The following is a 17424-nucleotide window of genomic DNA, read 5'->3' as shown; positions in this document are numbered from 1 at the left end:
TGTGATTTTTAACTTTTTCACAATACTGCAGAGAATTCCTCCCTGTTGAGGCACTCTCACAGACCCCTGCCTGCCTTAGCAGTTCTCCCCTCTCACCATATAGCTGGCATCTGGATATTGCTATCGAGCCTACTCGTTGACCTCAAAGCTTGCTGGTATCCCTGCTGGTCCCTGGAGTTAGCTTCTTAATTGACTGACAATGGGAAGATAGGAATGTATGTCCTCCCACAGTGACTTCAACACTCCGGAGTGTCCGGGTGTTGCTAGCTACTCAACTTCTACCATGAGGACCTTCTGCACCTTCCTGTTTTCCAGACAGGGATATGGAGCTGAGGGTCTGGCCCAGACTCCTATTCTGCTTGTCTCCCTGATGTTGTAACCCTGTGCAAAGAGCCAGGGGAATGGACTGCAGTTCAGGTTACATCCCAATGACCACTTCTGCGAATATTTAGGTCTGCCCCTCCAAGAAATCCAGGATGTTGCCAGGAATGGAGGGTTTGAGTTATAAGGAGAGGCTGGATAGGCTGAGACTTTTCTCAGGGGAGCGAAGTAGGTTGAGAGGTGACCTTTTAGTGTTTTATAAAATCACGAGGTGTGTATATAAGGTGAGTGGCAAGCATCTGTTCCATAGGGTGGGCGAATTAAAGACCAGAGAGCATATTTTTAAGATGAGAGGAGAAAGATTTTAAAAATACATGAAGGGCAATATTTTTACCCTGTCGTTTGTGTGTGGAATGAAATTCCAGAGGATGTGGTGAATGCAGCGACAGCTACGTTTAAAAGACACATGAATAATTACATGAATCAGAAAGGTTTAGAGGGATATGGACCAGGATCAGGCAGGTGGGACTTGTTTAGTTTGGGATTATGGTCGGTATGGACTGGTTGAACCGAAGGGTCTGTGTCCGTGCTGCATGACTCTATGACTCTATAATTAGACTATGCCACTTTATTGCAGGATAAGCAGGCCTACGGTGCAATGTAGTCAAACCAGACAGGAGATGGAGTGGCTGAACTGGCCATCCTGCCACCTAGAGAGGAGCAAGTGCTTGAGCTCGCTTCCTACAATTGGAGTCACCCCATTGGCAAAGGTGAGACTGGAGGAAGTTGATGGGAAGGTGAGCTTTCAAGGGTACATTGTACGCTGCTGACAGAGCCAGCTTGGTAACAGGCTCAAAGGGAAGGTGTGTGATAGCTACTACAGTCATATGGGCAACTCTTATTTCATTGTGATATTAAGGCTCTAATGTATTGGGAATTGGTTCGAGTATTGTGATGGTATTGGTATATTAGTAGACTATTTGTATAAGTAAACTAATTTGGGAGAGGAATCTAGCCGTAATTTTAATGTCACTATTTCATTGTTAGATACTCACAACTTTCACGAGTTTGGAATGATTCTCCATCTTTCTGTTTCCTACACAAGTGAACCATTGAATACCCCAGCTGCCAGCCCCAAGGAGGGGCAACATTTGACCTCAGGGGCAAAAGAGGAATCCAGGAGGATGCAGCAGCTCACACTTTCTTGGCACCACGCACCAGCTCAGATACTGGCACCTTGACAAGGTTTCATGACTTGGCACAGAGGGATGCGTAAGCTGGTGAGGGCACCTTACAGTTGCCTGTGCAGCTGCTGAATAGAGAGAAAAATGGAGCATGGTTGTGGCAGATGAAGGATTGTCACAATGAAATGGTTTGTAAGGTGGCAGATGCTGGATGTCCAACGAGAAACATGTGAGGCACTGAGTGCTGTGGAAAGGACTTCTGAAGGTGACAGGGTATCTTGTTGTCTGGACAGTATCCTCCAGCTTCTCATCCCTCTGTAGAAAGCCAGGAAGTGCAAAAAGACTTCACTGAGCAGCCAGGGACACCTAGACACTCCTCTCAGGGTACATTTGAAGGGGCTGGCTATTCCTCCACCTTTCAGCTTCTGACACATCACTGTCTAGGGCTGAAACCACAAGTAGAATTCCTGCAATTTTGCATGAGCATCCTCCATGAGTGGGCCCTCACAGCTGAAGACAAGTAAAATATTTTTCCTGCAATATTATCCACAGCAAGAGTGCAGACACCTCTGCAGCTTCTCTGGATTGCAGCTAAATGTGAGGCAGACGGGAACTCTACGCACAGTTAGAGTCATAGTCTTACAGGATGGAAACAGACCCTTCAGCCTAACTCATCATTGCTGACCAGATTTCTTAAACCATCCTTGCAGGACCTTGCATCTCTCCACGTTCTTAAGGGAGATCTTCATTAGAAGACTCAACATTGCTTTTTGTGCGCTCTTTATCTCAGCAGTGCCAGGCTGTGCAGAGTGCAACACACAGCAATCATGTGGAACTCTCTGGTTGTAACATACTGCTCCAGAGCTTCTTCTGATCTGTCCAACCTGTCTCAATCTATAGTCCATGCAATGATTGCCCTTGTTGTACCATGGTTAACATTGTAGCTTCATTCACCTGCCATCCAAGGCACCCTGGCATGTGTTAGGAACCATTTCTTTAAGGGATGGTACTTGTCCCCAACAGCCATCCTTCCTTAGTATTAGGCCAATGGAACATTCCTGCACCTGAGATTTTCTCAATGTGTATGAGTCATTAATGCTGCTGAGGTAACTGGCACATACTTGCAATATTCATTGTTGGTGGTCACACACCAATTGGACTGTTGTAGACTGAAGCTATTCCAGTTGATGAATATACTGGGGTGGTCTGCTGGCGACATGATGGAAAAATGTGAGCAGTCAATGGCACCCTGTATCCTTGGGAAGCCTGCCTTTGTAATGAACACTCTACTTCTCTCTGACTGGCAGATGTGATCCATTCTAAACGCAGTTTTGTGCAGATTATTGGAATATTGCATCAATGAAAACCTAAATGCAATATGGACTGCAGGCTGGGTGACCCCATATAGATCATCACATGAACCTGAAAAGGCCCACTTACAAAAAAACTGAGGACCGCAGTCACCATATCAAGCCACTGGAACGGGTTACCCCTCCACATTATATGAGACTATTTCTCCAGCCAGAATGATACAAAGAGATGTAGCTGGGGATCTGGAGACCCTCAGTCTCCCACAGTACAGTGATCTCTGTAAGCTAGTTGGCTGCCCAATGCCTTTGAGGCTTCACCATTTTGCTTTCCACAGTGGCTTGACCATGAGCAGTTTGAGTGACATCATGATTTCAGGTCGATCCTACACATGAGCTTCTATCCTTCTTCCTCACTTTCTCCCTCCCCTCACCAAAGGTTGTATCTCCGAAAGAGATCACTATCCTCATTGTCCTACAGATACACAGGTTGCAGTGAGGATGGGTTGGCACTTTGCACAAACATGCCTGCAACGTATCAGGTGTTCATTCCTCACAAAAGGGTACACAAATGCAAAACTTCCACTCAAAACTATTCTCACGCACCAGCACTGATCTGGTGTGGTAAAACTCTGATTCCGGCTGCAGTATTTTAATTTGTCCTAGCGAATACAAATAATTGAAAATTGAGCTCTTTATCTGATATTTTATACATCAACATGTCACATTATTGCAACCAGATGTTTTATTCAAGCCTATTGTTCTCTTAATGAACTTAAAAGCTCTTTAATTGGCTCTTTCAGTGAGGTGGGGGTTCCAATTTTCAGGGCCACCATATCAATATATTGTAGCTTCCTGATGTGATAACATCTGGACCATGACTGAACATCATCGTCCTGGATATTTTGCCAGTGAGGTAGAGAACCGCCTTGTCCTGGAAGAATAATATTCTGCTTTGAGTGAGAGGGTGGCTAGGAGACAGGGCAGTTGGGTTGAGTGGTAGTGGTCAGGGGATGCTTGGGTCATGGGGAGTTGGGTGGAAGTCGGGTCAAGTGAGTAGTCAGATCTGGTTAGCGAGTGGTCAGCTTGGATGAAAGGGTATTTGGATCAGGTCATTCACAGCTAGTAAGACAGCAGATGCTGCAGTTAGAGTCTCCTTGAATTGATCCCTCCTAAATGTCGGCTTTCCTGATGCGGCCTGACCTGCTGTGTTCATCCAGCTCCACACTGTATTGACACTCGGTCAGGTCAAGTGGCAGTTGGGTTAGATGAGAAGTGGGATTGGGTGAACAGCGGGGTCAGATCAATGGGGGTTTGTAGTGGGTTCGGGCCGAGGGAGGTTGGACAGGGTTAGTGTGTGAGTGATGAAGGGGTTTGGGTTTGGGTGTGGTTCTCAGTTTAGCTAATCCGAGTTACATTTTCTGGGTAATTTCAGCACAAGTGCGGAGGACATGTGCGGAGAAGGTTTCCCCTGTTTTGCAGGAGTCTGGGGCTAAGGCTCATAAATTTAAAATCAGAACCAGTTTGTTCAGGAAACAAGTTAGGAAACATTTTTTCACACAAAGGAAGCTGAGGGGTGGAAATTTTACTTACGACATCAGTGGGTCTGAGATCAATACTTTTTTACTAGCCGAGAGTAAGAGGTGATATGGAGCCAAGGCAGGCAAATGGAGTGGCAATACAGATTAACCATGATGTTACTGAATAATCAAACAAATCCAGGAGGTTGAATGGTCTACTTCTGTTGTAATGAATGCAGGATTGTTATCAATCCCATAGTGTATTCCCATTATTGCCAGATAATGATATGTGTCTGAGCAGATACATGGGAATAGTGCCACCTGAAAGCGCTCTTCAAGCCACTCACCATCCAGACTCTGTGTCGCTGGGTCAAAATCCTGGCACACCGTCTCTAATGGTATTGTGAGTGGACCTGCACAAAGTGGACTGCAGCAACTCAAGAAGACATTTGCCCACCACCTTCTCAGGGGCAATTAGGAATGTGGAATAAATGCTGGCCCTGGCAGTGATCCCCACATCCCCATGAATGATTTTTTAAAAATCCTAATAACATTAATTAGGATATGGGAAAATTCTGACTTTAATTCAATCTGTGCACTTCAGTATTTTGCATACAAGAGAACAGAGGCCTCCTTGGAGTACATTTGCTGTCAATTCCACAGTAGCTGATGATATTGTGAAAGTTGAATTAAATTTTCCCTCTGCATGCAGGCTTCTAAGAACCTGAGCTGAAGAACTGGTCCTCACTGGCACATGTCCTGGTACTCTGCAAGGGTGTGGAAATGGTCCAAACACGTGGCAAATGTTTATGTATCTGTTACATTCACAAATGAGCTTTTGTTTCCCCTAGGTCCATGATCGCCTGGATCGACATTGCTGCGGTTTTAATCCAGACTTCTCAGAACCCTGTGTAGAAGATCTGCTGCATGAGAAATGTAGGAATCTAAAGGACCATCTCCTTGTGCATATCCTGGTATGTGAGGTACAGGAAATTTTAGAAAGATCCCATGCAAAAGGCAAGAAAATGTAACTTTTTTTACAACACCTCTTATTACCTCAGATCATCACAAAGCATTTTCCGCCAATTAATTATTTTTTGAACTCGAATCATTTTTGTAATGTAGGATGTTTCAACCAATTTGTACATAGCAAGATCCAAAAAGCAGTGATGTGATGATGACAAGATAATCTGGTCTTAGTGATTTTAATTGAGGGGTAAATATTAGCCAAAAAGAAAGCAAGTAGCTGTGGCCTAAGATTAACATCTCATTTGAAAAATGGTGCCTGCAACAATACAGCCCTCCCTCAGCACTGTGCTCTGATATCAGCCTTGGTTTTGGGCTGAATTCTCTCAAGTGACACTTGAGCCCACAACTTGCTGACTCAGGGCTAAGATTAGTGCTACTCATGGCTTTGTTTTGCTGTCTCAGCAGTTCACAGAGTCTGAAGGTTTCAGAGATATGTCCTGACTACATGCCAAATGCTGACATCAATGCTCTTTGGGAAGCAGTCGAACCTTCAAGGATTGCAGAGGCACAGAATATCAGCAGGCTAGAAATTAGAGTTTATGGCTGAAGATCAAAATCAGAACCAAAACTGTTTCACTGCTGACAATTGTTAGCTGCTGTCTTCCTATCATACAAGAGGACATTCAACCCATCAGGCCTACCTACTATTCTCTTTCACTGACTGGCACAATTCCACTGACTCTGACATACTCCTGGTGCGTCACCACAAGCCCATTTTCACCCATTAATCCTGGGCAGTAACTTTAAGTTACTAGTGAAGGCTATCACAGCCAATCTAATTATTATCATCCAACCATCCACACCATTCTCAATGATAGCTGACTCCAGGGCCAGTAAAAAAATACCCTTGGCCCAAATGACCAGGTCATCTCAAACACAACCCTGGGACTCATTAGCAGCTTGTGGGTTGCTGATTGTTGACTTCCAGAAGTGCTTCTCCTTCAAAGGGACTCAGTCAGTACCTCAGTCAGATCAAAGCAACTAGCAACAGTAAGATGGGGCTGCCTGTGACAGTTATACCCACTTACCCTTGCTGCCAACACTTCTCCCCATCACTGCAACCTGCACCTGTGACTCCTATTCCCAACATTACACTCCTGTGGTCTGAGTCCATTTCAGTCCAAGGCCTGGGTAGATAACATACCACCGTGTCCTACAGACAGGAACATTCTGACATAGCCTTAGGTTGAAGTGTTGCACATGCACACCTGATAGGGGAAGAATGGCAGTGGGACCATGGAAGGAGAGTGAACGAGGGTAGGGGGTTGGGCACTGAGACATAAGAGGGAAGTATGAGTGTAGGGAATGAGCTTCATTGTTCTTGTAATGTTGGGATAGGAGTCACAGATGCAGGTTGCTGTGATGGGGGAGGAGTGTTGGCAGCAAGGGTAGGTGGTTATAACTGTCACAGGTGGCCCGCTCTTCCTGATGCCAGTTGCTTTGATCTGACTAAGGTAGTGACTGAGTCCCTTTGAGGGAGAAGCACGTCCAGAAGTCAACAATCAGCAACCCATTTAGGTTCGCTGTCAAGCTTTCTGCATAGTGACTGCCTCTGCCCATGGTTTTCAGCAGTGAGAAGAGACTCATTACTGGGCATTAAGTGAGGCAAGCAGGAGGCTTCCCAACGTGAACTTAATTGGAGTGGATGTGAGAATATGGTGATAATGTCACCTAACACTGTCTCACCAAATTAAATGTCACCTGCTAGCAAACTCACCATGAGGGCTGGCATTAAATTCCAACATGAATTTTTCTACCTACATATCACCTCACTCCATGTCACAAAACTCTACTGCAACCTTTCCCTGTGATGTTTCCATTCCAGAGACCTCTCCCTTCCACATCCAGCAAGTTAACACTGTATGGCATTGGACAGAATGGAGTGATGAGATGAATTCTGGTACAGCACTATCATCCCAACTGTACAAAGAGCAGAACACTTCCTGAATTATTCATGTGTTGCACTAGGGTCCATAGTATATGTATTGGCCCACTGGAAGGGTAGGTGTCCCTAACCAAAAGCTAGAATAGTTGTCAGCCATTCACATGTTTGCGCAAACATCAGTGATTTTGAAATGATATTTCTGTGTCCCACCCGCTTCCCAAACTCTGCTTTTCTGCTGAACTGAAACATCCTGCACTGATTTCCCATCTCCTTGCCCACTCCCTCATACCACCCGAATGGCACTAGTGTACTTGCGCCCACTTTCATGCATCCATGGAATTCAAAGCATTTCTGCGCCAAGGCTGTGGTTCCTCTGTTGGCTTACCTCGAACGTTCAACATAAATATCACAAATCCAGACACGGTTATATTTGTCAGACTTATAGAATAACATTAACAGTAAAAATACCTTTCATCCTCAAGCAAAGGGCTGTGGATATTCAGTCACTGAGTTTGACATCTATAGATCCTTGGGAGCTCACAGAACTATGAGATAATGGGGACATGGCAAGACACTGCAGTAGAGCACTCAGGATTCATGTGCTATAACTTCATTGCTTCTGCATTTAAATACTGTGTTACTGGCAGTTAAAAGTGCTTACCCATTAAATTAATATTTTTAATATAGCCTAACATTTTACAATTTATGCTGATAAAGATTGATGGCTTAATCCTTCAAACACAAGTTATGTTCAATTTCTCTCTAGACAGGAATCATAGAGAAGTGATCTTTTATAAGGAGCATTTCATGCTGCAATTACATTGATTGTGAATTGTCTATTTTGAGATCAACTTAATGTCCTTGACACAAAATATGTCCTATTCTTGACAAGGAAATCATTGAATAGGCATACACTCTTCCCACAACACTGATTCCAACCTGAGAGTGTGGTTCTAAAATACATTGATCTTTGTCCTTAAACTCAATGGATTGGATTATAAAATTCCAAGAGTACATTTGGCTTTGTCATCCAGAGAAGTTGAGCATTTCCCAGTGGATTATCAACCTATGTTGTCTGGAGTTTGGAAGAATGAAAGGTAATGTCATTGAAAGATATAAAATTTTGAGATGTCCAGCCTCAGGAAGAAGGGATGACCATTCAGCACTGAAATGAGAAATTTATTTGTTTCCTGCATGTTAATTTTGTAATATATGTTGTATCACTGCTGTGCGCTCCTATAATAGGTTGCATGTCCTAACACTCAGTAGAACAGCAATAGCTGGAACACATCTGACCAGAGAAGGGAGACCAATCATCCACAATATAAGGCAGTAAAAACAGTTCTGTACTTAGTATACTGCCATATAACAGTGTCAAGTTAGAGAAAAAAATTTCCATAGAGAAAATCAGTTTGCGCAATACAGCAAGAAATATTAAGGTCAGAAGGGGTAAAGGGGTGTGTTTCCTCATAGTACAATTCAATTTTTTTAGCACATAGTGCCAAGCAGTGCCTGGACATGGGAATATGCCAACAATTTCTCACACAGAACTCAATAACATGGGGCATGCTGAGGACTGGCAGAGGCGAAGACAGATGAATGAACAGGTGCTGTTCTCAAGCGTTAGCAGCCTTTCAAAGAAACATTGCTTGAAAAAAACACTGAAGGCAGGTTGCTTGCCAGCACTCTTGATCATCCATTAAGTAAACCAAAAAGAAATTAACAACTACATTTTTAAGGAAAGTAAAAGCCAAGAGAGACAACAAGACTCAATTCAATCTCAAATCACTTCCAGCTATAAATTAGTGATGGCTTATTTGAAGATTAGTCCCAAATGAATGTTTCTCTGTCTCTTTTGGCTGCAATCTGGGAAGAAATTTGACAAATTGATGGCTCATTAAATAAAAAATCTAGAAGTAAAAGGGTAGCTCAACCATGATACACATTCCATTCCTTTGGAAGTCCAAGACTAATATAACTAATTTGCTACCTGTCTTGCTGCATCTGCAGTTTCACAGCCTGGTAATTTTGTGCTGCAAATGAAGAATTTCTTGATCAGTACAATAATATCGTTCAGTTCACAAGGTCAGGAAATTGTGCTTCTACAGCACCAACCTAAGTGTCTGACTATAAGAGCAGTGTCTGAGACAGAGAAAATAATTAATTAGTCATCACATCAGGTAGGCCTTTCTACTGACCTGAACAATTAAGTTATTATAGATACTTAAATGTACCAAGTGCAAAAAATTGGCCTCTGAGTTTCTCTGTGTACCAATAGCTATCTCCTGCCAAAATCTTCTATGACGCTTCTGCTTCTTTCCACATACCAAGTACAAAGAAACTCATAAAAAATATCCAGAAGTCTAATGCAATGAAAGTAAACATCCTCAACATTGGCTTTGATCGTAAATCTTTAATCACGGATATTTTTCAATTATTTATTTGGGTGTGACTTTTACTTTAAATCTGTTGGCTGGCTTTTCCAAATTTTGTACACTGGTGTGTTTGGAGTAGGCCTGGTCTCCCAAGACCCTCGAACTATTCACTTGATCCTGTTAGTTTGTCACAGAATGAAGGAGTTGTGATTGTTTCCATGACAATTAATGCGCACACATCTATAGCCTGAAACTATTTGCATAATCATTTGGGGTTTCCTCTTCATTTACATGCTACCGCTTGCTGACAGGATCCACGTAAGTTAATTTTTACAGCCATCCCAATAACATTCCCCAACTGTCATCTCCATTAATTTTGTAGAACTTTTGACTGCCTCTGTGTCATTAGACTGCTTTGCTGTCAATGAATGTTCAGACTTCAAATTTGGAAGATCTTAACCATCATCTTCTGAACCAGTCACAAAGTCTACTTGCTTGTCACTAATTCCTTTTCATTCACAATTGTCAGTCTCTGATCCAAATCTTGTACAATGTTGATGTTCTGTTTATTCCTGAGTTTCAGGCCAGACAGCCCCTCCACCACAAAGTTCACTTTATTCCATTTCTGCAATATTGCCCACCTTGTGCCATGATTATCTCTAGAATTGAGTACACCCATCCTTTCTTTGCTAATCTCTTCCATCCAGCGTCATCTCCAAATTGTACAAATTTCTCCAGTAAAAATCTTGGACCACTATGCCTCACTGATCATTTACCCCTGTGTTTAATGATCTATTTTTGACCTTCCTTGCCCTGACACTTCAAAATTTAAGTCCTTGTGTATTCTTGCATTATTTTACAACCCCTCGTTTCTCTGACTTCCTGCAGTCCAAAATCCAAGTCAACATTTAGCTCCTTCAGTTCTTTCTTTTGTCTCACTGATGGTGACAGAATCTTTAGTCAATGTATCCTCCTTTCTTGGAATCCCCTCCTACTCCTGCAAACTTCTCCACCACCCTTTAAATATATATATGTCCATTCAACAAGGTTTTCAGTAACTCCTCATAATCTTTTCCATTACTTTGCCTATCCCTATTTTTGAAGCATCTTCAGGACTTTTCTCCCTTAAAGACAGTGTACAAAAAGCATTTTTCTCATCTGGAGCTTTGATGGCCTAATGAGTTCCATCCAAAATACTTTGGACTCTCGGGAAGCCTGCCCAGCGGAAAATATTCCAAGTCCTCTCTAGATGGTATCTCCTCTTACATTGGAGTATGATTTAAAAAAATGGAATCAGTCACACATTTTACACAAGGTTTAGCTAAAGATTTATTCTAAAAGATGTCCTCTGCAGTAGCTTAGAAACCTCCTGTGCCATGGAAACTTAATGCTATGAGGAGAAAACATCATCCAGATCTGTGCCTAGTTTGTAGCTGAGTCTGCAGCAGCTGTTCTGGATCGATCATTTAAATTAAGGAACTTATCCATCAAATATTGGTGAGAGGAGTGATGGAGATTCCTGGCTGGGCACACCTTTGCTGCGATGTACCTTCTCATCATTATGGATTTTCAGTTGGACACTTTCCAGTCTCCCCTGTTGTGGTATGGTATAGGAAACAGGAGCAACAAGTGGTAAAGGAGGATTATTGGAAAAATTACCATTCCTGGTTGATATCAGCAACTAGAAAGGATGCAAGTGCCTAAACCTATACTGTATTAATGAACGTAAATTATTTCATTAGGTTCGAAAAGGAAATCCATCTCAACTTGTGTATATAGACAATGCAGGAAGGCTTCTACAGCATGAAAACAACCTCAACTTCAGACTGTTGGAAGGCATCGATGAGTAAGTATGCCTTCATTGTCAGATTCCTAAAGCACAGTTTCACATTGATGTTAATATATCCAAAATTCAGTAATGTTTAGAACTCATGGTAGGGTATTTGAAACCTCGGAGTCATGCAACAGCTACAGCAACTGAGCAATAATATGTAGCCGATAAAGAAGACATACAGGGATGAATTTCACCAGCTTCTGGGTAACGGGAACAGAGACTGGCATGAGGAGAGAATGGAAAGGAGACAGGAAGGGTTGAATCTTTGGTAAATCCTGAATAAATGGCTCCCTCTTGCCATTCTGCTGGCTCTTGGTGGCAGGCTGGATGCCAGATCGACCAAGTGAAGTATAAAAGGTCCCATTAAAAGGCACAAATGCCACATCACCAGCAACAGATAAACGCTCATCAGATGGAGAGCCCACAGGGGGTAGGGCTCCCTCTGAGGGAAGAGGTAGCATCAGAGGAAGAGGCCCCATTACCCAAACAGGGGCCAGTAAAACAGAAAACCCATTCCTAAAGTCTCCCGGAGAAATTTCTCTTCTGATCAGCAGGGAATACAACACTCTGCTGCCTGATTATTTATTAGGAAGTGTCTGTTCCCAATAGTCTATGGCTGTGTCTCACTTTCCTTGAGGGGCTGTTAGAATTGTTGGCACTCACACTGGGTCAGTGGTATGGGCAGGCTGCCCATTGGCCATAGGTAGGCAAATAGAAGATTACTTCCATAAAAATCATTGAGTGGATCCCACTGACACCAAGCATAGTCTTTTGGTCCTGCTGTCAGGGTCCCAAAGCCTGGAAAAAAATTCAGCTCATGGTGTGGGAAGATGAAGCCCCGAAAACTTATTCCTCAAATAAAGGAAACATTTCAGAGTCACGAGTTACTGCACAAGAACGACATATTGCTCAATCTCTTACACCTTTTCTTGTACCTCAGCAGACGAATTGGTACTGAAAAATAAGATCTCATGTGCTCTATAGTACTTTTCATGACCTCAGGGCGTCTCAAGTGATTTACAAGCAATAGATATTCTCTAAAGTGAAGCTATGTACAAAATGCACCTGCAATTTATACACAGACAACAATGTGTTAATGCCTATATGATCTGCACTAGTTATATTTGTTGAGGGTCTAATATTGACCAGGATACCAGGGAGAACACCACTACCCCCACTCCCATTCCCGCATCTCAGACCCTTTTCTTTGAACAATGGTTGTAGAATATTTTCCAGCAATCTGAGAGGGCAGGTGGAGCTGTTGTTTAATGTTTCATCCAGATGACAGCACTTCTGACAGAGCAGCACTTCCAAAGAACTGCAATGGGAGGATCAGCCTGGATTATATGATCCAATCCCTGCAAGGGACTCGAACCCACAATCTTCGGACTAAGAAGCAAGTGTTACCCATTGAACCACAGTGGCCATCTGTTGTAAATTTGTAATTCTGTCATCTGCCAGGCATTGCAAATACCTGTGTTATGTTTATCCTTAAATATAAAACGTGTTCTTAAAAAAACAAGGGACAATGGTCTTGATGATTTTCTACACAGATCCACTTCGGAGAAGACAATTATAGGGCATATTTATGAGTCTTTGGAGGAATACAGGTAAAACTGACCAGACTATAAGCAAATTAAATTATTAGCAGTGTTAATATTAAAGAAAGACTTGCATTTTAAATTTCCACAAAATATTCAATTGGCCACAATTGGAGGCTGAGTTATTCATTTGTGGGATGTAGCTAGCCAGCATTTATTGCCTTCCCCTGATTGCCCTTGAGAAGGTGTTGGTGAGCTGCCTTCTTACAATTGCTGCAGTCCACCTGCTGTGGGTTGACCCACAATGCCATTAGGGAGGGAATTCCAGGATTTTGACTCAACGACAGTGAAGTAACGGTGATACATTTCCATGCCAGGATGTGAGTGACTTTGGAGGGGAGCTTGCAGATGGTGATCTTCCTATGTATCTGCTGTCCATGTCCTTCTAGATGAAAGTGGTCATGGGTTTGGAAGTGTTTTCTAGGAATCTTTGGTGATTTTCTGCAGTGCACCTTATAGATAGTACATACTGCTGCTACTGATCAGTTGTTGAGGGAGTAGTTGTTAGTGAATGTGGTGCCAATCAAGTGGGCTTGACTGTAAGTACCACAGGCCAAGCAGCATCTCAGGAGCACAAAAGCTGACGTTTCGGGCCTAGACCCTTCATCAGAGAGTTCTCTGATGAAGGGTCTAGGCCAGAAACCTCAGCTTTTGTGCTTCTGAGATGCTGCTTGTCCTGCTGTGTTCATCCAGCTCCACACTTTGGTATCTTGGATTCTCCAGCATCTGCAGTTCCCATCATCACTGTAAGTATCACAATAGTTTTATTCAGTACTCTTTTGAGAGCATTTCCATGGTGCTTATCTGCTAAACCACAAAAAGTGCTACGAGGCAGGACCCATATCCATCTTAACAGGAGGAGGGATCAAACCCCTTGCATTAGTCTGATTCACTTGCAAGCCATCTGATCTAACCAGCCCATGGCCAACAGCATCTTATAGGAAGGATATTGGAGATATGGATTAGGCATGAATGCAATTATAAATATTTACCATAATGAAACCAGAAAGGAGAGGCTGTCATTAATGAACAAACCTTTGGAAAATTGCTTATATTTTCCCATATAGCACAGAAGGTTGAATATGGATTCCGTAGAGATTTTCAAAATTTTGAAATGTCTTGAGAGAGTACTCAGTGAATGATTATTTCCACTGATTGAGAAATAGGTAACAAGAAGTCAAAAATTTAGGATTGTCACTGGGAAGATTGCACCTGACATTAAAAATGTACATAGTTATTAGAATACAATGGTTCACCATAGTGGTTAAAATGCAGCAAGTGTGGTAATGTTTCAAAGGCCAAGTGTTTTGAAAGGATGAGCGTAAAAATGCATAAAGAGCAGACTAATCAGTTTAGAATAAACAGTGATAACTGATATCATCTGAATGGTCTCTTCAGTGCCGAATACCATTGTAGTTTCAGTGATTCTATCGAACATAGGAAATTGATGTATTGAAGGTTTGTGCATTGCAGCAAATATTGCTCAGTTTAAACCTTGCCTTTCTTAATCACATGCTCTGTGGCATTATTTCCCCAAAAACAAATGTGACTAGTTGTACGCATCCATCAGCACAGTTCTCAAAAAAGCTTCTCACTTAAAATACTAGCACATTTGTTCCCTCCATAGTCTGAGGGTCAAAAAGTAACACTGACATGACCAGATCAAATAGTTATACCCTTTCCAAAATTACATGGATGCAAAAAGGTATTGCAAACATGATTCCTACACATTTCATTAAGAAAATTGGTGGAACAACATCCATCTGCAATTTTAATCTCTCCTTTCATTTTCTTTTCTGATTTATTTTTTCAGAATTTCTCACTTCTTTTCTCCGCTTTAGTTCTGTCTGTCTTCAGTTAGCATCATTTTAATAATTTGCCTTCATTTTTACCAATGAATACTGGGGTTACTGTATTTCCATATCATGAGCTCCAGTAAGCACTCTTGCAAACCTGTTTGACTGCTGTGTACGGTGCAACTTGGATGAAGCATGCAATGTCAGTACCTGAATGTAATGTGCAATGCAGCCTGCAACATGCAGTGCTGCTTGAATGGAGCATTAAATGTGCCTTGAATATAATGTGGTATGATGTTTCATTACTCGGATTCAGCACGCCATCAGGGTTTAATGAGTAATATAACTAACTGAAGTATTGCACGGAGTGATGCTTCCAGTTGGTTTTGCAGATGTTGTTCTTGGAGATTTCTGAGATACTGTGGTATGAAGAGAGATTCATCTGCCCACATTCCTGGATGAAAGTCTCTGTATAAACCCATAAATATATAAAACCAGCTGTTCAAACCAATTTGCCCTAGAGGTATGTGTGTGGTAGTGGAACTACCTAAACAGACCTTCTTCAAATATTATGAGCTTTCTGCTCAAATTGGCTAGGCTTTACAGAATTTATATCTGAGCCATTTTAGACTGTCAAGTCTAGGAAACAAAGGTAACTTAATTAAAGGGTCATAACAGTCTAGAGGGATTCTAACTTCACACAGAATTAACTGTGCAGTGAGCTGTCTGTGATGCTGGAGGTTGCATGGTGTTTCGCCAACTCACTTACACCACTTGTGGAACCAGCACCCAACAAACACTATACTTTATGTACACAGGATAACAGCACTGACCCTATAAGTGTACATAATGTGAGAAAACAACAAGTTGCAGTGTGTCATCTCAGATGGAAGAAAGCCACCACAGAGGAATGTTATCAGGGAAAGGTTGACACAATAACAGAGAATGAGATAATGTCTGTCATTAAAAAATCTCATTAAAAGCTTGTTCAAAAGTTTTGAGGAAAGTTTTTCAGAACCAGAAAAAGTCAGCGAGGTTTAGGGAAGAAATTCCAGACCTGAGGCCCTGGACAGGTGGAGGAATAGCTACGAATGTTTAAAATTAATTAAGATGAGGAATGCACAGTAATCCACAGTTCGACAAGCGCTAAGGGATTGTGTACTCTCATTATACATACATGCATAAACGCTAATATGTACTAGAAGATAGGTACATAATGCAGCTATACTGGACACAACCTGAGGCATTAGTTAGAACTCTACAATACGTGACGTAGCAGAACTGCAAAACCTCAGGCAGCAGTTGTCCATTGGTCTGATGACCCCTACCCAAATTCTATGAAATTTGTCCAAAGATTCTTTTCATCCATTTTCAAATCTAAATCCTTGTTATTTGCAGAAAGGGATATTTCTGATCCTTTATTTATGCCTGTCACAGACTTCTGAATGATTACATCTGCTCTCCCAATATTATGCGCGACAGGTTTCTCATATTCTAATTAAAATATATGGCCCAAACTTTCATTTTATATTTAAAATGCTGTACCCTCGATTTGAAATTTTGTCCAGAACAAATGTAAATGGCCTTAAAGTTGAATAAAACTGCAAAATGACTCAATTGAATAATATTTTGATTTTTGTTTTGAAAGGCATTGCACAGCATCGCTTTGGAAATTAGGCAGCTGATAAACCAGGTAATGGCCTGGTTTTGTATTTGAATAATTATGCAATAAATCAGACAATGATACAGTAAATGCAGAAATACAGAAGTTGCTGAGATTTTCACTGCTCTGTCACAGCGTTTGCTCAACCAGTACCTTGCTGAGAGACTATACATTAAAATACACAAAAGGGTGCCAAGATCCTGTGTTTATCAACTAAACATACCTGAAAAGGTTAAGGCTTATCTATTTACACGTGAGCTTTTAGTAGAATGCCAAGTCTTAATTACTGGCAGATAGCTTCTCTGGCCCCGAAATTTTAATTTTACAGAAGTTTTATTCCTTCAAAATGTAATTAGCATTAAATATTTTTAAAAAGTAAACATTAAAATAGTTTTTTTTACATTTTTCCATGTCTTTAACTGTGCTCTGTCTTAATCCCATCTTTCTTGCCCTCACTTTGAGTGACTTGGTATAGCAAATATTAAGGTAGATGACCAAAAACTCAGTGATATGTTAAAAGGTATTTTAGCAGAGAAAAATGAGGTTGAGAGATTTAGGGTGGGAATTCCGTAATTTTGAGCCAGCTGAAAACCATCAATGCTGGATTGATTAAAATCAGAGATGAGAGGCCTTTGTGGCACCCTGGTAGTGCCAAGGCCTCTGAGCTAGGAGGCCCAGGTTCAAGTTACTTCTGCTCCAAAATTGTGTAACAACGTTGCTGAACAGATCCTAAAATCCTCGATCCCCTTTCATCCCCATTTTAGTTTAGCCTCTCCCCCTTCTCCCTACCTTTCTCTCACCTCTGATGGTTTGTCTTGCCCTTAGCAGGCTTTGCGCGTAAGTTATTCAATTAATGTAGCGGGGTGATTTACCGGTGGTCGTTAATAGATGAAAAAGAACATGGGTGAC

At 41.8% G+C, this 17424-nt stretch overlaps 1 protein-coding gene across 1 annotated transcript in view; it reads left to right on the top strand.

The window, feature by feature from the left end:
• gask1a (golgi associated kinase 1A) overlaps nucleotides 1–17424 on the top strand; it is a 53542-nt gene that overhangs the window by 33981 nt on the left and 2137 nt on the right. The window contains exons 4-5 of the mRNA XM_048529677.2: nucleotides 5184–5306; nucleotides 11364–11467. Coding sequence (XP_048385634.1) covers nucleotides 5184–5306; nucleotides 11364–11467 — 227 coding nt within the window. The remainder of the gene's footprint in view (nucleotides 1–5183; nucleotides 5307–11363; nucleotides 11468–17424) is intronic.

The sequence above is a fragment of the Stegostoma tigrinum genome, chromosome 5 (genome assembly GCF_030684315.1).
Source record: "Stegostoma tigrinum isolate sSteTig4 chromosome 5, sSteTig4.hap1, whole genome shotgun sequence".
NCBI lineage: Eukaryota > Metazoa > Chordata > Chondrichthyes > Orectolobiformes > Stegostomatidae > Stegostoma > Stegostoma tigrinum.
The sequence above is the reverse complement of the archived record's forward strand: the minus strand, read 5'-3'. Positions and strand labels throughout refer to the sequence as shown.